We start from the raw sequence: 26815 nt of genomic DNA, 5'->3' as shown, positions 1-26815 counted from the left end.
ACAGAAGAACATTTGTGAGACACAGAACAACTGAAAAGATGCTGGAAGAGTGTGACGCCATCTGTCAAGCATGGTGGAGGTAATGTGATGGTCTGCGGTTGCTTTGGTGCTGGTAAAGTGGGAGATTTGTACAAGATAAAAGGGATTTTGAATAAGGAAGGCTATCACTCCATTTTGTAATGCCATGCCATACCCTGTGGACAGCGCTAGATTGGAGCCAACTTCATCCTACAACAGGACAATGACCCAAAGCACAGCTCCAAATTATACAAGAACTATTTAGGGCAGAAGCCGGCAGCTGGTGTTCTATCTGTAATGGAGTGGCCAGCGCAGTCACCAGATCTCAGCCCCATTGAGCTGTTGTGGGAGCAGCTTGACCGTATGGTGCAAAAAGTGCCCATCAACCAAACCAACTTGTGGAGGGGCTCCTGGAAGCATGGGGGGAAATGTCTCCAGATTACCTCAGCAAATTAACTGCTAGAATGCCAAAGGTCTGCAATGCTGGAATTGCTGCAAAGGAGCATTCTGTGACGAAAGCAAAGTTTGAAAGAAAATTATTTTAAATAAAAATCTTTTTTTCGAACCTTGTCAATGTCTGGACTAGAATTTCAATTCATGTGGCAACTCATCTAATTAATAGAAGTATGAATTATCATGGAAAACACAACATTGTCTGGGTGACCCTAAACATTTGAACGGTAGTGTATGGGTTCAGCATTCTGTGCTGAATCATTTCATAATATGTTCTCATAGTGATTAAAGCTTTGATATTCCGATACAGAGATCCAAATCCGCTGTATAGACAGAGTAAAATCATACAAGTCTGTCTGATTGCAGCCACCACTAGAGGGAGCACAGGAGCTTACTGTATGAACTCATTAATTACATGGTATAAAGTAAGTGCCCCCTACTGGTGGCTTCCGGAAGCCATAAATTTGTTATTGACTATGCAGGGAATTTGGAGCTCCGTATCGGAAAAACAAAGCTCCATCTGCTCAATAAGATATTTTTAGAAATAAACCAGCACAATGCCATGATAATAAGGGATGGGAATTTGTTTAAAATGTATCCACCATAATATAACATAGCACAAAAATGCCCCTCGACTTGTGCAAGACAAGAGCGCACACAGAGCAGAGTGTGAATTCAACAGAGTAGGAATTTAATCGAAAGTTCTGTGCGTGCTCCAGCAGGAGCTGCGCAGTCCCATTACCTGAGCTGCACACTCCCGTTACCTGAGCTGCGCCCTCCCGTTACCTGAGGTGCGCACTCCCGTTACCTGAGCTGCGCACTGTCGATACCTGAGCTGCGCACTCTCGTTACCTGAGCTGCGCAATCCCGTTACCTGAGCTGCGCCCTCCCGTTACCTGAGCTGCGCACTCCCGTTATCTGAGCTGCGCACTCCCGTTACCTGAGCTGCGCACTCCCGTTACCTGAGCTGCGCACTCCCGTTACCTGAGCTGGGCACTCCTGTGACCTGAGCTGCGCACTCCCGTGACCTGAGCTGCACACTCCCGTGACCTGAGCTGCGCACTCCCGTGACCTGAGCTGCGCACTCCTGTGACATGAGCTGCGCACTCCTGTGACATGAGCTGCGCACTCCTGTGACATGAGCTGCGCACTCCCGTCACCTGAGCTGCACACTCCCATTACCTGAGCTGCGCACTCCCGTTACCTGAGCTGCGCACTCCCATTACTTGAGCTGCGCACTCCCATGACCTGAGCTGTGCACTCCCGTGACCTGAGCTGCGCACTCTCGTGACCTGAGCTGCGCACTCCCGTGACCTGAGCTGCGCACTCTCGTTACCTGAGCTGCGCACTCCTGTGACCTGAGCTGTGCACTCCCATTACCTGAGCTGCGCACTCCCGTTACCTGAGCTGCGCACTCCCGTTACCTGAGCTGCGCACTCCTGTGACCTGAGCTGCGCACTCCCGTGACCTGAGCTGCACACTCCCGTTACCTGAGCTGCGCCCTCCCGTTACCTGAGCTGCGCACTCCTGTGACCTGAGCTGCGCACTCCCGTGACCTGAGCTGTGACATGAGCTGCGCACGCCTGTGACATGAGCTGCGCACTCCTGTCACCTGAGCTGCACACTCCCATTACCTGAGCTGCGCACTCCTGTGACCTGAGCTGCGCACTCCCGTTACCTGAGCTGCGCACTCCTGTGACCTGAGGTGTGCACTCCCATTACCTGAGCTGCGCACTCCTGTGACCTGAGCTGCGCACTCCCGTTACCTGAGCTGAGCACTCCTGTGACCTGAGCTGTGCACTCCCGTTACCTGAGCTGCGCACTCCTGTCACCTGAGCTGCGCACTCCCATTACCTGAGCTGCGCACTCCCGTGACCTGAGCTGCGCACTCCTGTGACATGAGCTGCGCACTCCTGTGACATGAGCTGCACACTCCTGTGACCTGAGCTGCGCACTCCCGTTACCTGAGCTGCGCACTCCTGTGACCTGAGCTGTGCACTCCCATTACCTGAGCTGCGCACTCCTGTGACCTGAGCTGTGACATGAGCTGCGCACGCCTGTGACATGAGCTGCGCACTCCTGTGACATGAGCTGCGCACGCCTGTGACATGAGCTGCGCACTCCTGTCACCTGAGCTGCACACTCCCATTACCTGAGCTGCGCACTCCTGTGACCTGAGCTGCGCACTCCCGTTACCTGAGCTGCGCACTCCTGTGACCTGAGGTGTGCACTCCCATTACCTGAGCTGCGCACTCCTGTGACCTGAGCTGTGACATGAGCTGCGCACGCCTGTGACATGAGCTGCGCACTCCTGTCACCTGAGCTGCACACTCCCATTACCTGAGCTGCGCACTCCTGTGACCTGAGCTGCGCACTCCCGTTACCTGAGCTGCGCACTCCTGTGACCTGAGGTGTGCACTCCCATTACCTGAGCTGCGCACTCCTGTGACCTGAGCTGCGCACTCCCGTTACCTGAGCTGAGCACTCCTGTGACCTGAGCTGTGCACTCCCGTTACCTGAGCTGCGCACTCCTGTCACCTGAGCTGCGCACTCCCATTACCTGAGCTGCGCACTCCCGTGACCTGAGCTGCGCACTCCTGTGACATGAGCTGCGCACTCCTGTGACATGAGCTGCACACTCCTGTGACCTGAGCTGCGCACTCCCGTTACCTGAGCTGCGCACTCCTGTGACCTGAGCTGTGCACTCCCATTACCTGAGCTGCGCACTCCCGTTACCTGAGCTGCGCACTCCCGTTACCTGAGCTGCGCACTCCTGTGACCTGAGCTGCGCACTCCCGTGACCTGAGCTGCACACTCCCGTTACCTGAGCTGCGCCCTCCCGTTACCTGAGCTGCGCACTCCTGTGACCTGAGCTGCGCACTCCCGTGACCTGAGCTGCGCACTCCCGTGACCTGAGCTGCGCACTCCTGTCACCTGAGCTGTGCACTGCTTGGGGACCTTTTTAGTAATCGGTGGAAGTCTCAGAACTTCGCCTTCTACTGACTTGCAGGCAATAAAATCGCCTAGAACACATACAAAACGGTTTAGATGCTCTTCTCGTGACCTGAGCTGCGCACTCCCGTGACCTGAGCTGTGACATGAGCTGCGCACGCCTGTGACATGAGCTGCGCACTCCTGTCACCTGAGCTGCACACTCCCATTACCTGAGCTGCGCACTCCTGTGACCTGAGCTGCGCACTCCCGTTACCTGAGCTGCGCACTCCTGTGACCTGAGGTGTGCACTCCCATTACCTGAGCTGCGCACTCCTGTGACCTGAGCTGCGCACTCCCGTTACCTGAGCTGAGCACTCCTGTGACCTGAGCTGTGCACTCCCGTTACCTGAGCTGCGCACTCCTGTCACCTGAGCTGCGCACTCCCATTACCTGAGCTGCGCACTCCCGTGACCTGAGCTGCGCACTCCTGTGACATGAGCTGCGCACTCCTGTGACATGAGCTGCACACTCCTGTGACCTGAGCTGCGCACTCCCGTTACCTGAGCTGCGCACTCCTGTGACCTGAGCTGTGCACTCCCATTACCTGAGCTGCGCACTCCCGTTACCTGAGCTGCGCACTCCCGTTACCTGAGCTGCGCACTCCTGTGACCTGAGCTGCGCACTCCCGTGACCTGAGCTGCACACTCCCGTTACCTGAGCTGCGCCCTCCCGTTACCTGAGCTGCGCACTCCTGTGACCTGAGCTGCGCACTCCCGTGACCTGAGCTGCGCACTCCCGTGACCTGAGCTGCGCACTCCTGTCACCTGAGCTGTGCACTGCTTGGGGACCTTTTTAGTAATCGGTGGAAGTCTCAGAACTTCGCCTTCTACTGACTTGCAGGCAATAAAATCGCCTAGAACACATACAAAACGGTTTAGATGCTCTTCAAATAATTGACCAAAATACAATAAAAAAAAATGGGGATGCAAAAACAAGACCTATAGATGAACCTTCACTGCATGTCAGTCTATGTTCATACTATAAGCATCAAAGATCAGAGAGCCAAAGGCAGGAAGAAGGACATGGGACCTGAGGTTTAATCAAGTATTGCAGACGCATCATGAATGCATCAAAAACTCTTGTGCACTTTTGATGCTCTTTCATGTACATTTGATGAGCGGAGCATGCTTCCTTCATTAAAGTGAGCAGAGTTACATCCACTGCATGAAAAGGCACCTCCTGCTGCTCAAATATGGGGACAAACTGACAGCAACAGCCTGAAAAGTAATTACAAGAGACACTGGCATCCCACCGAGAAGAACTACAAGGAATACTAATCTCAGCGTTTCTGCTGCTTAGGTTATGCAAGAAAGTAAATGCAAATAAAGTGCGGCTCATAAATAGCCCCGAGCCTTGCAGAACTGCTAGAAAGAACCTACCCGTCTCAGGACAGCTATGCCTTCATTGGTACTAGAACATTACATTTTTATACCATTCCAAGAATAGAATCTAAGAAATCTTCAGTCAACGCTCATGGACAACCAAGAATGTCAGTAAGCGGGTCATATACCATTCTGGACAATTTCTAGCTGTATCATCAACTACTATTCAAGTTCTGGTCGGTCCATGCCCTGAAAACAGTGGCCACATATGTTATGTGTGAAGCCATGACTAAACTAGCAAAGCGCCTACTAGTGATGAGCGAGTGTGTTCGTTACTCGGGTTTTCCGAGCATCCTCGGGTGTTCTCCGAGTATTTTGGGCATGCTCATAGATTTATGTTTGAGTCTCCGCAGTTGCATGATTCGCGGCTGATAGAGAGCTTAAATACATGTGGGGATTGTCTGTCTGTTAGGGAATCCCCACATGTATTTAGGCTGTCTAGCAGCCGCAAATCATGCAACTGCAGGGACTCAAAAATAATATACGAGCATGCCCAAAATACTCGGAGAACACCCGAACATGCTCGGAAAACTTGCGTAATGAGCACACTCACTCATCACTACCGCCTACCCATTCTTCTTTTTAAACTATTTTTATTAAACTTCACACAAAATTTACCAGTCACACAGATGCTTACATTCTTAAGCTAGATATCAAAACAGTACATCAAATTGCTATAATCTCCGCTAACATCTTTGCCCCTCCTCCGATTCTTAAGTGTTATTTCCATTTTACCAAGTTTTCATCTACCCATATTAAAATCTGCTTCTATAGCTTACTTTAAATGAAAGTGGGCGTTCTCAGTGTGAGACATGTAATGACTGACAGTCTGCTCTCCTGATCTACAAGTCTCACACTGGCTAAATCATATAGAGACTGAGGCGTATTAACGAACTTTATATAAACAATCTTTATTAGAATAAAAGCATACTCGTAAAAAAGTATTACCCACAGGTAGAAATGAGCCAAACAAAAAATCAAACAATGGCACCACTCCTGAGCAACTAGCAAAATGACCAATAAATAATAGTATGATATAGTGACAGAAAGCTGGATCCCTGCCAGTGTGCACGCTATACCTCACAGGATGTTTTTTTTAAACCGCAGTGGCACATCAAAGTTTACAAAATCTAGTGATCTGCAGGAACAGCATGTACAGCAGTCCTAAGTCTCACACTGGAAACATCCCCTTTCATGTAAAATAAGCTCTGGAAGCAGATTCTTGTGAAGATCTATGTGCATCTGTGGCGCCCCAGGGTCCTGGTTGTCACAGTGGTATTGCTTTCCTCTCGGGGAGAGTGATGCTACGTTGGGAGGCAAGAAAGGATAACTGCATCCAGGTATCATAAACATGCAATGCATTTCATACTCCAGGCCACCGGGGGGAGCTTTTGCTCCTATTTATTAGGTCACTCCCTATATATATATATATATATATATATATATAAACTGGTAGTCTGTAGGGAAAGTTAGTTAGTTCCAGACAGTAGTGAATTGCTGGCTGAGCTCAGCTCAGTTAGTTCCAGACCGGAGTCTGAGGAGGACAGAAGGTTAACGGAGCTGTGCATGCCCTCAGAGCTGCAGCTCCCAGAAAGACACATTGAAAGGCAGAATTGCATTGCAGCGAGCGTGAAGGAAGTTGAAGCAAAGGAGAGGATACCAGAAGGGGACCAGCCCCGTTTAGGCTGCCTCCTTCTGAGCCGCAAAATCCCAGTAGCCGGAACACTGAGGGAGTAAGGACCTCTACACCTTATTTCAGAGACCGGCAGGACAGCTAATTGTAGGTTACCTGTCCGTACCTACACCCAGGAGGCACGGTGACACCTACAGAGGTGGGTTATCTAAGAGACCCTATAAACAGGCTTAAGTCACCAGTCATACGGGTTTTGTCCTATCCTAAATGGGGGACAGAGAGAGCGAAACATCGTATCTGTGAGACCCTTATGTGAAGCCATAGGCAGTAAGGCACTACACCACCACAGCGCAAGGGAAGGCTACTGATTTCCACCTGGACAAGGGGACTCTGGACTTGCCTCCAAACCGGCCGGACTCTGCCTGCCCTGTGATCTGGTGCCCTGGACTGTGGATGCTGAAGCCTTCAGTAAAGGTAAAGAGACTGCAACCATTGTGTCCTCGTTCTTCTCTGCGCCTCTCACCATACCACCATTTACACACCAGGAAGCCCTGGGGACATACTTCACCTGTGGGAAGGTATACCATCTAGCTGCCATAACATCACCCAGCGGACCCCTTAAAGCAGCATCAGTCACCCTGACCGAATACCACAGGTGGCGTCACGAACATGAACTTTATCCTTTAAAAGACCTCTCCCTTTTATACGGACGTCCCAGGGCCACGGACCGGGTCAGCCACCGTGACATCCCCCTGTGAACCGCAGGACCCGGTACCGAGTGCCCCACGGCCCTTGGGGGGTGCTCCACATCACATAGATCTTAACAACTCATTTACATATTACACAAATGTGGATTACTCTAGAATTAAACATCAGATCGCTGATATCAAGGTATCATTGTATGCAACACTATGACTTACTGATAAAGGACGAGTTTTCCACCTTATACTACTAAATTATAGTTAATATAAGGGGAACGCTCCCTGCACCTCTATTGAGGTCCGATATTAACTATTAATGTCAATCTCGACTATTAATAATTAATATCCACTTAGTAATGCCTTAACGTAGACAGCTCAGGAGGGTTGATCCGACTGACAGATTCTCTTTAAGCCCCATGCGCCAATTACCAGGTACTATAACCATGATGGGAAGGGTAATTGCATTTCATTATTTGCATGGCCTTTGTCACTGCCCTAATGTCGAATGGTGTGGTTACCTCTTTCTTGCAATTTCTGCAAATAGAAATAGATGGGGATATATGGACAAAAAGTCCAGCTATAGATAACAAAGAGGTGATCTGTCACACAGTGTCACCTAGGATCCTATAGGGGTTGTCCCGTGAGAAAATACTGATGACCTACCTATAGAATAAGTCATCAATGTCAGATTGGTGGGGATCGGACCCCCGTCACCTCCACCGTTCAGCGGTTACAAGTTGCGGCTGTACCTAGGTGTAATAGTATGGAACGGAGCCGCACTGTGCAGCTGTGTTCAATGCGTAGTGTCTGCTCCTGGGTACTCAAGAACAGTTTCTATCAAAAGAGTAAAACATCAATATTTTCTTAAACGACAACCCGTTTAAGATTATCAATCTGCATATTCATTTTTTATGATTTCAGATACAGCGGCCCATGCATTCATAAGATACTATGGTAAGGGGGCTGCATTGTTTCCAGAAACAGCGTCACTTTTGCTCATAGGCAATGTCTGGTAATACATCTCAGTTCCATTTACTCACAATTGCAATATCAGAAACAAAACAAACCCTTTTTCTTGTAATTCTGGACAACTCTTTATGGGATGTGATTGGAGATCCAGATTGGAGAATGGCGTCATGATCCTTACTTTCAATCAGAAGTTAGATTTTATTTTACCCATATTGTGATGGAGTATAGAATCTATTTCCTCCATTATAGATAAATACACCACTGAGCAAAGCAATTTCATGAGCAATGACTTGACTGACGTTTTTAGATTGTGGAAAGGAACCAGAAACTTAATAAAACCATATAAATCTCATTTGAATAGTCAGAACATAGAATTGGGGACCAGAGCTGCAAAGCCAAACAAATCACTGTGTCAGCATGCCCTGCCGAGCGTCATTGAGATTGTGCAGTTTCACCCATTGTAGACTATCCTCTGATGTAGACTATCCTCTGTGATGTAGACTATCCTCTGTGATGTAGACTATCCTCTGTGATGTAGATGCATCGGGTGCACAAATCTCCCCTATCCTGCTAAAAGGTATCAGTGTAATGAAAATGTATCAATATCAAATATTGACTAGATTGGATACAACTGTAGTAAACCATTCATCTCTGAGAAATAAAGATCATTTATCCAGGATTATGGCCACTACCATGCACCAATCATAGAGCAATTAAGTTGGCATGCTATAGATCAGGAGCACTTGTGGATCATCTATTTGCCCCAGGTAGCCAATTTCTATTTAAAGTGAAATGCTCGTTGCCTTTCCACTGAAGGATCTGTTTGTCTCCAAAATTGGTATTACTGACTCCTAAAATATGCAATAGTTTGCATTATTGTATTTTATGATAAACAGTTCAATAAACATAAAGTTTAGAATTATTTTGATCTCCACTTTATGCTGTAGTCTTTCTCTTCTGTACATGAAAATCTACACAATGATGTCACAGTACAGGGATATTAAGTGGTATCGCATATAAAGAAAATAAACAGTGATGTCACAGTACAGAGATATACATACAGTGATGTCACAGTACAGAGATAATACACACAGTGATGTCACAGTACAGAGATGATACACACAGTGATGTCACAGTACAGGGATAATACACACAGTGATGTCACAGTACAGAGATAATACATACAGTGATGTCACAGTACAGAGATATACATACAGTGATGTCACAGTGCAGAGATAATAAACACAGTGATGTCACAGTGCAGAGATAATAAACACAGTGATGTCACAGTACAGAGAAAATACACACAGTGATGTCATAGTGCAGCGATAATACACACAGTGATGTCACAGTACAGAGATAATACACACAGTGATGTCACAGTACAGAGATAATAAACACAGTGATGTCACAGTGCAGAGATAATACACACAGTGGTGTCACAGTACAGGGATAATACACACAGTGATGTCACAGTACAGAGATAATAAACACAGTGATGTCACAGTACAGAGATAATACACACAGTGATGTCACAGTATAGAGATAATAAACACAGTGATGTCACAGTACAGAGATAATACACACAGTGATGTCACAGTACAGGGATAATACACACAGTGATGTCACAGTACAGAGATAATACACACAGTGATGTCACAGTATAGAGATAATAAACACAGTGATGTCACAGTGCAGAGATAATACATACAGTGATGTCACAGTATAGAGATAATACATACAGTGATGTCACAGTACAGAGATAATACACACAGTGATGTCACAGTATAGAGATAATAAACACATTGATGTCACAGTGCAGAGATAATACACACAGTGATGTCACAGTACAGAGATAATACACACAGTGATGTCACAGTACAGAGATAATAAACACAGTGATGTCACAGTACAGAGATAATACACACAGTGAAGTCACAGTGCAGAGATAATACACACAGTGATGTCACAGTGCAGAGATAATACACACAGTGATGTCACAGTATAGAGATAATACACACATTGATGTCACAGTGCAGAGATGATATACACAGTGATGTCACAGTACAGAGATAATAAACACAGTGATGTCACAGTACAGAGATAATACACACAGTGATGTCACAGTATAGAGATAATAAACACAGTGATGTCACAGTATAGAGATAATACACACAGTGATGTCACAGTACAGAGATAATACATACAGTGATGTCACAGTACAGAGATAATACACACAGTGATGTCACAGTACAGAGATAATAAACACAGTGATGTCACAGTACAGAGATAATAAACACAGTGATGTCACAGTACAGAGATAATAAACACAGTGATGTCACAGTATAGAGATAATACACACAGTGATGTCACAGTACAGAGATAATACATACAGTGATGTCACAGTACAGAGATAATAAACACAGTGATGTCACAGTACAGAGATAATAAACACAGTGATGTCACAGTACAGAGATAATAAACACAGTGATGTCACAGTACAGAGATAATAAACACAGTGATGTCACAGTATAGAGATAATAAACACAGTGATGTCACAGTACAGAGATAATACACACAGTGATGTCACAATACAGAGATGATAAACACAGTGATGTCACAGTACAGAGATAATAAACACAGTGATGTCACAGTACAGAGATAATACACACAGTGATGTCACAGTACAGAGATAATACATACAGTGATGTCACAGTAAAGAGATGAAAAAAATAGTGATGTCACATTTAAAGACAATAAGCACAGTAATTTCGCAGTACAGGGATATTACACATAGTGATGCTACAATACATGGATAATAAACACAGTAATGTTATATATAATTTCAAGAAACACTGTAATGTCACAGTACAGAGATATTAAACACCGAGATGTCACATATCACGATAACAAGCACAGCAATGTCGCGGCGCCCCTGCATGGGTCCCCTTCCTCCCCTCTGCAGGGTCACTGGCGTGTAAACTTACCTAACCGTGTTCCCCCGGTGTCTGCTTCCTCCCAGGACCTGTGCATGGCACGCAGGTCTCCTGGGAGTGTGCTTAGGGCGCAAGCGCTCCTTGCCTGCTAAAGGGCCAACGCGTGCGCTGCTAAAGACGTCTCCAGGCAATAGCTGGGAGGCGTTAGGTAAATAAGGCATCCTCCCCTATTGGGAGGTGTCTTAGAAACTTTAGTTAATCAGTGTATATCCTGCTAGCTAGTTGTTAGGTTTCTGTACTTGTGCTCTCTGATCCTGTCCACCTTGTCTGCACCTGTTCCGGTCCGTCCTCTTGAACTCATGCCCCTATCCATGCCTAATCTTGCTCCTGATCTGCCTGATCCTGCACCTGTATACCTGCAGCTGTGATCCCATACCTGTGACCGTCCTGTGTTCTTCTACCAGTACTACCTGTGCCTGATCCCGCACCTGTCTACCAGCCATATCTTCCAGATAACCAGTTCCTGGCCAGTCGTGCTTCTCTGTCCCTTTTTGGGGTCAGCTGCCACGGCTCCGTGGGTCCATCCTGGAGCAGCACCTGGCGTCCATCCGGAGCCACGTCTAACCTCACCATCAGGGACCCTAGCAAAAAGTCAAGTGGTCGCTTAGTTACGTCCCTCCCGGCGAGAACTGCAAACCACCTCCTAGCTTCCGACATCCCCGGCGCCTCTTTAGATTAGTAAACCCTTCATATCAAAAGATACATAGTATTCTGACAGGTAGGAGGCGGTTCAAAGAGCCAGCGCATGGACTACTGACCTGGCTGCTGGACCAGGGTCCTGCAAATCAATTTTCTCATTTTTAATAAAGTCCATTTAGCTTTTCCATGTCCCCTTCCATCATTCATAGTGATCATTATCTACATCTTACTTGGAGATGGGACCCAATACGCATGTAGCTATAGGCAACACAAGGATACAATGTTGGGATGTGTGGTCATGTAGCTCGGCCTTCCATTAGTGGCTTCACATTAAGGACCTTGACTATGCTGCAAGTCATAGTTTAGCAACAGAAGGAAAGCCACAATTTTGGGAGACCACTACCATACATGATTACTATGATTGCATACTATTATTGTAAAACTCAGGTCTATCCTGCCCTTGTCCAGGAATAAATATGATACTTTACTTACATAAGGCTTAGATTTTTTTTTTTTTAATGTTGACCTGATCCAACACGTTCCATCACACCGTCCTCGTTGAAGGACACTCTCATCCTACTACCTAACTGCTTCAACACCGCAATCAAGTCTTATCTGGCAGGGTAAGTGCACAGAATAAAAGTAATAGGGGCTCCTATTTGTGACCTGCCGGCATTTATAGCTGTAGATTGTACTGTTATTGGTTTGCTTCTGTTCTTATACAGTCAGTCCTGACAGTACTAGCAATTTGTGTCCTTTTTTCCTTTCCCACAGTACAAGCGTGGGAGGTAAATTCTGCCTGAAAGACGACGGCATGAAACGTTTATTCCATCGTCTATAAAATCTGAAAGTATCATGTGGAATAGAAAGAATGGCTCCCATATATGTAACATAAGCCGCAGTCCTCACATAGCCACAGAAAGGATGTAGTTCCCAGATGGGTTGTGACATTCAGGCCAAAGAAGGCGCATATTGCAGTAAGCTGTGACCTGACCTGGATTTCCAATCGGCTATGGCGCCACAGAACTCGTGAAATTACCAATAATCGGCTATTTATTAAAACCAGCCAAAGGCTGCAATTCACATTATAACCACTGAGTGGTCACATATAGACTAACTCCATAGTCACATACATCATAAATATCTTTCAACAGAGTATCACAAAATCATGTTTTTTTTTCTTTCAAAGCTGTTCCTCTCAGGATATTTCCATACCATTCTAGAGCAATGATAAAGAAACCACCGGATACTAGACGGAGGTGGACATGACTTGGGGATGGGTGGACCGAGAACTCCTGCAGCTTTTGTTTATTTGGCGGTGTCGATTTTAAACAAGAGTGTTGTTGCTTTAAGAGGAAGGAGTTTAGATGTTTGTGCCTGGTGTATTGCTGTGAGGAGGGTGGGCTTATATAGGGGAGGCAACTCTGGCTCTCCCTCTTTCCCTCACAGGATGGACAGGAGGAAACATTACCCGCCCTCCCGCCTTGTTTATAATCTCTGTCCTTTTTAATTATTGCTTGTATAATGATAAATGCTTTATTGTATTTTTGAATTTGTCATTGTATATCTTGTACCAGGTTCAATTGTATATTGGCTATAAAGAGTTATTATTTGCGGTAACCTTCTAAGCCCAAGGGAAGGGCAATCCTTCAGCCATGGTTCCCTAGAGGTTTCCTCCACAGGGGGTTTTTCCTCTCCTGAGCGCTGTAGGATGACTCTTTGTGAGTCGGAGGTTTGCCCAATTAATGCTTTTGCAGGGACTTCTAGTTTTTAAGTTTGCAAAAATGATTTAATTATAAAAAAAAAGTGTCAAATGAGACTTGGAATTTATAACCCGTCACGGCTTTGTGGTTTAGGAGTCAGGTGGAAGTTGCAGACAAGTTAAGGTGGACTCATTTTAACTAATAGAGGATGTAAAACCTCATGGTGGTGAGCAGGCTCGGCTTTGGTGGCCAGCCTCAAGGACGTTGTAATGGTAACATCAATCGGGGCGGGCACAGTGGTTAAGCACAGGAGTGAGGATAATAGGGTCATTGGTGCCCTGAAAGTTTACTGGCTCTGCTTGAATGGCAAGCCAGTGCGTGCTGCCCCTTTATGGCTGTCTGTCCTGGTGCTGTATGTCAGACAGCTGGGGATATCGCAGTACTTGTGAATCCCAATGTACTAGCACTCCACCTGACTCCTACTGTGATTATTTAATCCTGTGATTTGATTAAAAGCTGTGGCCATTTTGACAACAAAAATAATGTGTTTTGTGTATTTATCTTAGGACCTAGGTTTACAGTAGTTAGGGTGGTTTTAAGATGGAGTGGGGTCCATCCCACATCCAAAAGTCAAGAAGTATACACCTGGATACACCTGGATCTCTAGTAATTAGTATTCAGAGCAGCCAATCAGAGCACGGAAATGTCTCATAAATGGCTATTAGCATTTAGCGCAGCAAATCAGAGAGTAAGGAAGGCTAATTTACCTGCTCTGACATCCCCTGCAGTAGTCACTCTCCCTGGGTCGATCTATATAGGTATAATGGGTGCAGAGGTTGCAGACACATTAACATGTAGGATCTATAGGGTCGGTAAACCAGGAGATGGAATATCACTGGTGCAACCTGTGCTGCAACACAGGGGCACAAGAGGTAAGGGGGCCAATATCTCCTCCAAAGCAGGTGGAAATGTGCATTATGATGAAATACTGGACTGCAAAGGGCCCATATACCGTTCTTACACCGGGGCCCTCTTCAGTCTACTTCTGCCCCTGCTGTATATGTAAATGCCTCGTACGAGACAGCGGTAATATAATAATAATAATCTTTATTTTTATATAGCGCTAACATATTCCGCAGCGCTTTACAGTTTTGCACACATTATCATCACTGTCCCTGATGGGGCTCACAATCTAGAATCCACCATATAACCATTTTCACTGTGATTTTTGGGAAACAAAAACACAACTTGGTTGCAACATGTGAACACAGCCTGAGATGTTCGTGTATAAGCTCCATTGTGGATTAATGGGGCAATGTTCTCAGATGACATAATATAATAGTGAGTATTAACCTGTAATAATGAGGATAGGAATTGTAATAATTGTAATAATGAGGTACAGAAGTGTAGGCAGCAACTCGTGCTACAGCCTCCTTCCACCACTGCACATATATACATATATACAGTATGTGCAGTGGTGGAAAGAGGCTGTAGCACTAGAGCTGATGCATACACTTCTGTACCTCATTATTACAATTCCTACCCTCATTGTTACAGATCAGTACTCACTCACTATTATATTATGTCATCTGAGAATGGTAGATTAGGGGGGTGACTACATATAATAGGTGCAGTATTATATTGCATTTTATAATGTATATACATTCTCAGATGACATAATATAATAGTGAGTGAGTACTGATCTGTAACAATGAGGGTAGGAATTGTAATAATGAGGTACAGAAGTGTATGCATCAGCTCTAGTGCTACAGCCTCTTTCCACCACTGCACATACTGTATATATGTATATATGTGCAGTGGTGGAAGGAGGCTGTAGCACGAGTTGCTGCCTACACTTCTGTACCTCATTATTACAATTCCTATCCTCATTATTACAGGTTAATACTCACTATTATATTATGTCATCTGAGAACATTGCCCCATTAATCCACAATGGAGCTTATACACGAACATCTCAAGCTGTGTTCACATGTTGCAACCAAATTGTGTTTTTGTTTCCCAAAAATCACAGTGAAAATGGTTATATGGCAAAAAAACACAACCTGGCCGCAATGTGAACGCAGCCTAGGCTGGGGCTAGACGGACACAGGTCGCATGGTCAAAGGTCGCTCTGTGCCACTCCTACATCACAGCATAATACAGGTGAATGGGGTTACATTGCGACCCCCTTATTACCGTGACTTTGACAGAAAAAGTTTAAACCAGTTGGAATTTTTGTAACTTGCTTACCGTGGTCAAAATACCATGAGTTGCAATGTGACTCAATTCACCAGCAGCACACAGCGATTTGTAGTCATTAGTTACAGCCTATCCCAAGGACAGGTGATAACGTGCAGATCACTGGAAGGTCTCCTTGATAGCCAAGTACAGTGCTCGGCTTTTCCTATCTCTGCCTGTCTCAGAGAATGACGTATGAAGGCATTTCCACCACTCCATTTCATCCGAACATTTCCCATTGTCAGTAGTGGTGGGGGGGTCTCGGTGATCCCCTTACTTATACATTAACTTTTAATGTTGGGGGAAAAAAATCTTTAATGATTTTGGGAGAATTTGGAAGAAAAACAGAAAAAAACCCCACCAAGAATAAGTTTCACCCCCTGACCCCAGTGCTACCAGACAGGAGTAAAAGTCACGCTGCTTTTAATGGGCTTATCCTCTCTATAAGCAGCACCCATGACAATGGGCCGGTATCTGACTGCTGAAGCCCCTTCCACCCATTATGAACAATTGTCCTTGATGGGGATTCTACTCGTGTCTACTGTTATGGAACGCCAATATGTGCGATCATGTTTTCCAGGACTAGAGGTATTCTTTCCAGTGACTTTCCGGTGAGAATAATAAGGGGGTCCTGAGCTGGGGTCCTCCATACACCCTTTTAGTACCTGGGATAACCAATAGAACAGCTCCGTACTGTCTGCCCCAATGGGACAATCCTGCTGCCATATCACAATAAGGACTGCACTGTACAATACTGTATGTCGATATATTCTAATAGAACAGCTGTCACTAAACGAGTCGAGAATGTTCTGCTATACTGTCACACGGCGAGTTTATTTATAAAAGCGTAACTTACTGGCTGCATTGTCAATTAAGCATTGATTCCACTAGAAAGATTTTAGAGCGGTCAGTGGGCACTCGGCGGAAAATATTTGTCATTTTTAAAATGATATATTGCACAGAGGCCGCAACTGTATGTTGTGTATTCTATGTTACCGTATATGATGGTTATCAATGTATTGTGGCCATGGATCTGCTCAATCAGCAACCAAACACCCTTGGAGGAGTAGGTACAGGACTTGTCACATGTAGGGTAAGCTCACCTAAATGCAACCCTTAATCTTTGCACACCACAGCTCAAAATGTTGCTGTGCTGGGGATGCATGGGAGAAATTACCCCATTCAATCTATGTCAGGTTAATCCGATGACTATGTACAAAATCCATGGGAATAAGAAGAATCCTATTCATTCCAGATGACTTTTTTCACATATTCCCCTTGTATTTAAACTGTGTGGTGAAAACCTATTTACATCTATGATATGTGTATTGTGGTCAGAGGTCATGCAGATTTCGGTCCAGAATCTGACCCTGTGTAACATAACCGTAGGCTAAATCCACACAGGGATTCCTACATAAATCCAATAAATCCATGATGAAACTGCTGTAAAATCTGCATGCGGATTCAGTTGTGGACATTACTGTGGATTCACAGCAGATATTGCACCAACCGCAATGAAAAGTCGGAGATCCATAGTGAAATTGCACAACAGAAATTGATAAGATGCAGATTTGAAAATCTACATATCAATTTCCATGCAGAAAATTTCTGGAGTGTGTGGATGAGATCTGTTGTGATCCACTGCAGCTTTTTTCACCTGTGTGCACTTACCCTTAAGAGACACGCACCTGTGTGACCACGTAAACAAATTACCATACAGGCCGGGTGCTACGACCGATTTGTGAACAAAAACTTCACTGACACCACTATTTATAATGAAGGCGCTCAATGACTACAAGCAGAGATCTTGAAAGCCATAATGAATTATTACAAAAAGTGCATTACATAATCTGAGAACACAGTGATCCTGATGTACCACATTGTAAATTTGTTAGTGATCGTGCGGATATTGATGATTGTCATGTGATTGCAGCAGTCAGTTGCTGACTAGTGGTGCTGTCAGTTGCTGACTAGTGGTGCTGTCAGTTGCTGACTAGTGGTGCTGTCAGTTGCTGACTAGTGGTGTTGTCAGTTGATGACTAGTGGTGCTGTCAGTTGATGACTAGTGGTGCTGTCAGTTGCTGACTAGTGGTGCTGTCAGTTGATGACTAGTGGTGCTGTCAGTTGCTGACTTGTGGTGCTGTCAGTTGCTGACTAGTGGTGCTGTCAGTTGATGACTAGTGGTGCTGTCAGTTGCTGACTAGTGGTGCTGTCAGTTGCTAACTAGTGGTGCTGTCAGTTGCTGACTAGTGGTGCTGTCAGTTGCTGACTAGTGGTGCTGTCAGTTGATGACTAGTGGTGCTGTCAGTTGCTGACTAGTGGTGCTGTCAGTATGGATACCACTTTACCCACTTACCACTGCAGCTATTTTTTAGTCGCAAGAAGTGCGGGGCCTAGTGATCGACATCAGGGGAATGGCACCAAATTTAATATAATTTCTAACATTTCAACTTCTAAAGAATTGTTTTCCAATTTAGAAACCCTTTAATAAAGTTAGTCTGCTGAAACTGGAAAACCCCTTTAACCCCTTGATCGCTCTTTAGACTCCACATACTTGAAAGCAGCGGCTCCCCACAACCCACGTTAATGCCTCGATGATCCTTCTCTCTGTTCCAAGAAGAATTGTGGTGCTGCCAGTGTTGGACTGGGGTGTCAGTGGTCCACCAGTAACATTGACTTTGGGGGCCCATTTTTCACCTGCATGCAAATATGATACTACCTTCGTTCACAAATCTACCTATATCTCTATATAATAATAAGCTGGGTAGCGTGGTTAATGAATGATGAGATGCTGCTTTTTTTCTGTACAGAATGAATCAAGTGAATTATGCCAAGCACTGCCCATACAGTGGGGTTGGGGGCCCAGATCTACTCAGGGGCCCACCGGGGGATTCCCCTGTTATCCTGTGGGCCAGTCTGAGCCTGGGTGCTGCCTAAAGCTGCTTGTTCATCTGCTTGACCAATTATCTCGGCCACATCATCTTACGTTTGATGCCCGGCCATCGGCTTAGAAACAATAAAGAATTATGATATTTATGTATTGTTATTATTTCATAGTCATACTCCAGCATCCATCCCAGGACTGTTTCCAGCAAAAGACAAAAAATGTTCTGAATCTCACTGAAGCGCTTCACTCTACTGAGAAAATACATGCAATTCTCAAAAAGTTTGTTGATATCCAAGCAGCCAAAGCTGTGTATGTTGTGTGCACCCTTGACCATGAAGTGGGAACAGCATAGATAGTGGTGAGACCATACGACTGACTGCTATAGGCATCACCAAGACTGTCTAGGTCGTGAGCGGCAAACCTATGTCACACTGGCTACAAATGGCACAGACACAAATGTTAGGCCCACGCTGCATCATCCGGTAGGCCAAGATGAGCAGTGGCTGTGACAGTGTTACTCCAAGAGCAAGATTGCACCGACTGCCGTAATCTTTATTCCAGAAGCAGCATCGTTTTTTCATTATAACTGTTGGTGGTCTGTATATGGCACTATTATGGGGTCCTGTGTATGGCACTGTTATGGGGTCCTGCTTATGTTCCTGACATGGAGCTCTGTGGATGTCCCTGCTATGGCGTACCTAGGATGTCACTCTTCGGAGGCTCTCTGGATATCATTTTTATGTCATCCTTCAGATGTCACTGTTATGGGGTCCACTGATTGTCCTGTTCTGAAGGTCCTCTGGCTGCTTGCTTCCATTGTTATGGTGGATAATTGGCTGTGACTTGGATGAGGATCATCTGGATGGCACTATAATGGGAGGCTGTGCGTCTGGTGCAGGAGTGAGGTCCTTTGTGGCTAATAATGTTATAAGGGTCCTGTAGATGCTACTGATATTGGAGCCTTGTGTAGTCCTGTTATGGAAGTTTTGTGGCCATTAGTTTTATGGATGACCTTTTGCTGGTTCTGTAATGGGTGGTCATGTAGCTGGCATTCTTATGGTGATCCAGTGAGTGGCACTATACTATAATGAGGAGTCATACGGCTAACATTGTTATGGGTGATGATGGTCCTGTAACTCGCACTGTAATAAGGGGTCACGTGGCTAGCATTGATATAAGGGTCCTGCAATTGGCTCTGCAATATGGGGTCATGTGGGTAGCATTGTTATAACAGTTCTCTATCTGGCACTGTAATAAGGGGTCAAGTGGCTAGCATTGATATAGGGGTCTTGTAACTGCCACTGTAATAAGGGGTCAAGTGGCTAGTATTGATATAAGAGTCTTATAGCTGGCACTGCCATATGAGGTCACGTGGCTAGCATTGTTATAAGGGTCCTGTAGCTGGTACTGCAAAATGAGGTAATGTGGCTAGCATTGTTAGAAGGCTCCTGTAGCTGGCACTTTAATAAGGCTACTTTCACACTAGCGTTTTTTTCAATACGTCAAAATGGGTCGTTTAGGGGAAAAAACGCATCCTGCAAAGTTGTCTGCAGGATGCGTTTTAGCCCCATAGACTAACATTAGCGACGCATTGCGACGCATTGACACACGTCGCAACTGTCATGCGACGGTTGCCCCGTGTTGTTGCGGACCGCCAGGAGCAAAAAATGTTACATGTAACGTTTTTTGCTGCCGACGGTCCACTTTTTCCGACCGCGCATGCGCGGACTGAACTCCGCCCCCACCTCCCCGCACCTCACAGTGGGGCAGCGGATGCGCTGGAAAAATGCATCCGCTGCCCCCGTTGTGAGGCGCATTCACTGCTAGCGTCGGTACGTCGGCCCGACGCACTGCGACGGGCTGAGTCTGACGCTAATGTGAAAGTAGCCTAAGGCTTCTTTCACACTTCCGTCGGTCATCCTGCATCAGAGTGCAGTGGACCGACGTATCGACGGACGTTGCAAAATTAGAGGAAAACGTGTGCAACGCATCCAGTATTATGACGGATGCCTCGTATGAGTCCCGGGCTGAATTTACAGGTATAAATTTCTGGAGAGCGAGAGACAGAGAGACAGAGACTTTTCCCCGGGTTGGAATATGTTTCCCGGCATGTTCAGTTGTAAAAACTGCATCCGTCACTGGATTCCTGCGTTTCACAGTGTGCGCAGGATCCAGTGTCCATAGGCTCCCATTCTGTTGATCGACGTATGCCGCAGGAGGCGTCAGGGAAAGTTTTTCCACTGCAGACAAAAAACTTTTCATGGAACGTTTTTTGGAAAAGACGGGCCGTCAAATTCCGCAGGATCCAGTGCACGACAGACGAAACGTGTGGCCATCCGTCGCGATACGTCGCTAATACAAGTCTATGGGAAAATGCAGGATCCTGTTTTCTCAAAAAATGACGTATCTCGACGGGACTACAAAGACGGAAGTGTGAAAGAGGCCTAAGGAGTCATGTGACCAGCATTTTTATAATTATCTTGTAGCCGGAAATGTAATAAGGTGTCATGGCTAGCATTATTAGAAAGGCTATATGATTGGATTGGCGCTTACGCTTCCAAAGCTGAAGGTTCTCATTGAATTCAGCTGGAAACCAGAGCGACATTTCCATTATACATGAAGAGACATTTGTATGATACATATTACAATAGTATGATGAAATATATCAGCGTATCTGATAAATTACACCAAGCGTCTTCTGCTGACTAATCTCTCACCGATCCAGAAACTTAGTTATTACAAATTCTGTTTGACCTTTCTATGGTTAAGAAATAGAATGATTGACTTCATCTCGCCTATAGTCTTCTTGTAAGAAGTATGGAAAACATCCTGAACATGTCACATTAATGAAATGTCAAGACCCCGGGAAAGATCACACACAAGGTGTGAGCAAAGCTGCAGCCAGATCTTCACCAGGGGCAAAAGCCCATTGCCCTGGCACTGTCTAAACCTAATAAATATCACCCTCCTCGGCAGTAGAGGCACATTACTGCTTGCACCCGCTGGCTACACCCCTGGGGGTTCTGAATACCCCTCATGATAATAGCAAAGTTACGGTCAGTAATGGTCTACATCTAATATTGAATTTACTTTTGCACCTATACTAAACAAATCTATCTTTTTTACACTGCACTAAAAAAGTATTCACACCGTGTGAACTTTTCCACATTTTTTTCCCCATTACACCCACAAACTTAAATGTATTTTATTGGCATTTTTTGTGATACCAACACAAAGTAGCAAGTATTTCAGAAGTGTAAAGGAATTTATACAAGGTTTTCTCATTATTTTAAAAATATAAATCTGAAAACTGTGATGTGCATTTGTATTCAGACCCCCTGTAATCTGATACCCCTCAATACAAACCTGATTGACCAACGCCTCCAGAAGTCACATAATTAGTACATTGTGTTCACCTGGATGTAATTTCTTCTCAGTATAACTACAGCTGTTCTGTGAAGGCCTCAGAGGTTTGTGTGAGAACATCAGGGATCAAGCAGCATCATGAAAACCAAGGAGCCCACCAGACAGGTAAGGGATAAAGTTGTGGAGAAGAGTAAAGCAGGGCTGGGTTATAAAAAATAGCCCGAGCTCTGAACATCTCATGGAACACTGTTCAATCCATCTGTCTTCTGTATTCTACCTATAGTTCTATCTATAGCTATCTGTGGCATGTACTGCTCATCATATCTATACATATACCTGACATATTCTAGACGCATTCAATAGAATGCCTCATGCAAGAACATAATATGGACCCCTTGTTCTTCAATAGATCATCAAGAGCACCTTTAAGTATCTCAAACAATTCGCCTGTTAACTGTGAACCATGAAATTGATTAGCTCAGTGAAGAGCTAATGTCGAGGTGACAGTGGGCCCCCTAACCTAATGGGTCACACATATGATAAGTCTGGCCTTGATGTTCTATCTATTTATACCATCTCCATCTATTTGCACCACGGGCTCCACATATGTATTTACCATTTGACATCTCATTAATTATATACAAGCATTCTTCATCTTTAATGCATCCAGGCCAACATACATTGCCATTGTCACATTACTGCCAAACTCCTGAAATGGACTTTAAATTCCCGTACACGCAATCTTTAAGAGCGCTGCTGCCCCAGAGAATCCAAGGATTGATCATCTCCTTTGCACATACATTGATTGCCCAAATCTGTATTCCAAAAATAGACGCGCGGCCCCCAATGGGATTAAGGCAGCTGAATGCATCTGATTTGTAAATGAAGCTGTGGAATCACTTGTGATCGACCATACAGGGAGCCACAGTTATACGGTACCATCAGGATTATTAAAAGATTTAGTTATACAAGAAAAAAAGTTATTCGTCGCCATCATGAACTCTCTGAACTCTTTTCATACTCAGGGTAACAGAGGTGAAAAATATTTTTTGGGGAAGCGATGCATTATAGACAACTGTATTTAGGAATCAGATCATCCAAGAAGCAGTACTCCATATAGGTATGGGAATGGACATAAGCAATAATTCTGCAGATAGGGGATTTGATATTGGGGTTCATTCCCAGAGCACCCCATTATACAGCACTGCCACATCTGCTGCCGTAGATAAATTCATGATTAATATGCAGAATCTCTATGTAATGGGGGTTCCTCAGCAATGCACATATAACAAGTCTCTTCTGTATTCAGCACCACAGTCTGGACAGCTCCATCCCATGCACAGAGCATCAAACCCTCTGGAAAGCCATCTCCAGGCAGAACTGCAGCCTCTGTGGCCCAGATACATTCCTGATTTGAGACAGTCACTGTATTATTATCACACAGAATCAGACACAAAGACTTGGTATGGCATGATAGTCTGGGAATATCCCATAGCCAGCACTTTCCTCATTCACTGGACAATTAACCGTAGGATATAAAGCCCATCGCACATATTTCACCAAATATCAGGGTCCCCAGGGTGCCCAAGATCTGGGAGGAACAGACTGTGTGGGCTCTCGCTTCTTGCAGCCTGTGCCAAAGACCCCCTAACAGGTAAGTTGATACATTAGAGAAAAATGTCTTTATAACACAGATCTGACAGCGTCCAGCAAATTGGGGAACATTCATCATAATGCCTGTTGCCACTTCAGAGGTTGGCAACATCTGAACAGATCACATATTATTATTATTAATAATAATAATAATAATAATATTACAGGACATGCAGTAACCACCACATATCTCTCAAGATACATAATCATGACCCATAGGGTGCATGCGTTGTGTACCTCCCCCAGACATGGTTGACACCTGGACAGCAGCCTCTTCCCTATACCCACCAGAACCCTGAAGCTAGCCATTAGACTTAATGTAGGGATAATAATAACATTTTCATAGAGAACCCATAGCGCCATCACATATATCTCCAGACGCATTAGATTCTATAGTGGCAATTTGTACCCCTTAGAAATTAGTGAAACCTGGGCAAAACCCCTATCTCTTCAGAAGAGGTCAGATAAGTATATTGCAGGGATGATGATAATATTATTACAAGGAGCTCAAAATACCCACAAGATATCCATGAGTCTATAGTGGTACGTCTGCAGCAATGGCCCAAGTCGGGCAGGGGGCACAGGGATAGAATCCCCCATCCATCCATCCATCCAAGACCTAATGACTAGCAGATAAATTGTCATATTGGATGGGTAACAAAATAATACAGAGAACACAGAATCCACTGCAAATTGCTCCAGACCCATCTGAATCCATAATGTGCATGCACCTCAATGTGTGACCCCAAGACATGGGTGACAGTAGGGTAAATCCCTCATCCCCTACTTTCTCCATCTATCTGACCATCAATATCTTATTAATACATCAGGTAAAGTCTATAGAGCTCACCCCCCATCTCAGGGGCCATAGTCACATATGCATTGCAATGTTTGCCCCTAGACCTGGTTTAGAGTCAGCCCCTCCTGTACCGAACAAGGGCATCCTCACACAGGAAGGGTGATAGCAGCTTTATTACAGGGACCCACAGTGCCCAATTCACAGCTCCCAGGGCACAGTGGTGGATGCCCTGCAATGGATGCCCCCAGTGCAGCTGTGCCCCCCAACCTCCTCCAGGACCCGGCACATATATACTCACATTGGAGGGATGATAAATTGCCCATTAGTGCCCGGTGCAGCTCTGCTATTCCTAGTGGTCTGGTGGTCCTCAGGGTGTGTAGATGGGGGTCTACAGGGTGTCCTTCAGGTGCATCCACAGGCTAGCCCCCATAAGGAAGAGGAGTGGGACAAGCTGCAGCCGAGCTCCAGAGTAACATGGCATGATACCACCTAATGCCAGCTGCCAAGAGTGGGGGGCTCATCCTCTGCCACCTCCATCCAGGTGCATCACTCCCAGGCTCCAGAGCATGTGTGCCCGGGTACAAGGGGCAGTCTCCGGCAGCCACAGAGCCCGGGCAGCGGCAGCAGCAGCCTCATTCACTGCTCACAGCAGCCTGTGCAGCCCCTCCTGCCCCCGCACCAGCCGCCCCCACACTCTGTGACGTCACAACGCCCACCTCCCCTGCACACACCTAGGGGGCTTCTTCTGCTTGTACAGAGGGTCTCTCCCTCAGCTCTTGCCGCAGCCCCGGCTCATTGCAGACGAGAGCATGGAGCAGCTGCAGATTGCCATAGTGTCAGCTCCGATCTACTGACTATATACTGTATATACTGTCTATGGATACACTGCACTGCACTAAATGTACTGATATATAAACGTACAAAGAAAGATACATTGTAATAAAAAACTGCAATAGGGTCAGAGACAGCTACACTTCCAAAAATGACACATGGACTGACATGGTTCTCTGGATTGGAAAACCTTATTTTATAATGAAAGGTATATTTCAGAAAAGAGGCACTAGAAATATCAGCAAACCAAAGCCATTGATTTGGGGTGAAATTCTCTATATGAAAAAAAATAAATCTATTTTTGTCAATAATGATGTTTGTCAATAGGTAAAATAAAAAAAAAAACAACTTCTGCAGCAATATAAAAGTGGGCAACATTACTTATAGGGGCTGTAGTTTCAATACCAGGGTGGCATTCTCATCGGGAATAACCGTACAAATTCACACGCATGTCATATAAATGATAAAAAAGGCTCCAAAATATGGCGCCCTGTGACCTCATTAGCACAACAGAATTGACAGAGGTTGCTTTACCCCAAACTGATATAATCTAATCCATGTTGGTCACAGTAATGCAGAATAAATCCCCATCTTTGCTTTATTAATCCATGATTACACTGCAGACAATTCCCTATTCCAGGCTTATGCTAATGAGTCGAACATACAAGGTTGCCCTGTGGCTTATGCTAATGAGTCGAACATACAAGGTTGCCCTGTAGTTACAGCTGTCCAGCCCTTCTCACTCTTCCCCGCCCACCGCCGACCTCCTGTCTCTGACTGACAGGCGTCTCTTCTTACTGACCTGTTCCCATGCACAAGATGTCATGCATACACTATTATTCCCAGGGGTGGCACATGCGTCCAGCTCTCACAACATCATCAGGACCTTATTGCACTTGTGCTGCCACCTGGCAATGATGTCGGCCACACGAGATCTCAGGCGGGGAGCACGTCACAGAGAAGAGAGACCTTTGAGTCATTGACAGTAGTCCGGCACCTGAAAAACACGTTGTGTGCACATCCCATAATGGGATATGTAGGAATTAAATGATCATTTAGGTTATGAGACAGGAAGTATCAATCTAGCAGCCATTTTAGCCAACATCTGGTCATACATCGACTCCTGCTCTGAATCAGCCCATCCTGACAGAGAGGTTGGGAGAACTCCAGCACTAGGAGCACTTTTTTGCCACGCTTTTCTGCTGTGGAAACGCTTAAAAAACGCAAAAAAAAACCGCATCCCTTTAATGTTAATAGCATTTGACAATTGGTGCTGTGCCCATGCTGTGTATTTTTCCGCAGCGGAATCGCATTGCGGAAAAATACGCAACATGTTCATTAATTTTGCAGAATAGCGGCGATTCCGCCCCCATAGAGTTGTATAGGAAAACTCTTGGAAAAATGCAACAAAAACGATTGAAAAACGTGACAAAAACGCATGAAAATCCGCAAGCTTTTTCCTTGGCAAGGGAGTGCGGATTTGAAGCAGAAAAATCTGCTTCTATTCTGCAACGTGGGCCCATAGCCTTACTGTACTGAAATATTTTCTTTGC

General features: G+C 45.3%; 1 protein-coding gene across 14 annotated transcripts in view; it reads right to left on the bottom strand.

Annotated features, from left to right (window-relative positions):
- The window catches only part of LRRC7 (leucine rich repeat containing 7), a 337880-nt gene extending 312584 nt beyond the window's left edge, over positions 1–25296 (bottom strand). For 7 of the 14 annotated variants that reach the window (XM_069738252.1, XM_069738258.1, XM_069738260.1 and 4 more), the window contains exon 1: positions 24730–25296. In XM_069738252.1, the coding sequence (XP_069594353.1) occupies positions 24730–24754 (25 nt within the window). In that variant the 5' untranslated portion in view covers positions 24755–25296. The remainder of the gene's footprint in view (positions 1–24729) is intronic. The other 7 variants (XM_069738249.1, XM_069738254.1, XM_069738253.1 and 4 more) reach the window with 1 other exon arrangement.
- Positions 25297–26815: the final 1519 nt, after the last annotated feature.

This window comes from Ranitomeya imitator, chromosome 8, assembly GCF_032444005.1.
Source record: "Ranitomeya imitator isolate aRanImi1 chromosome 8, aRanImi1.pri, whole genome shotgun sequence".
NCBI classification, from domain to species: domain Eukaryota; kingdom Metazoa; phylum Chordata; class Amphibia; order Anura; family Dendrobatidae; genus Ranitomeya; species Ranitomeya imitator.
This window is presented reverse-complemented; position numbering and strand designations above follow the sequence as displayed.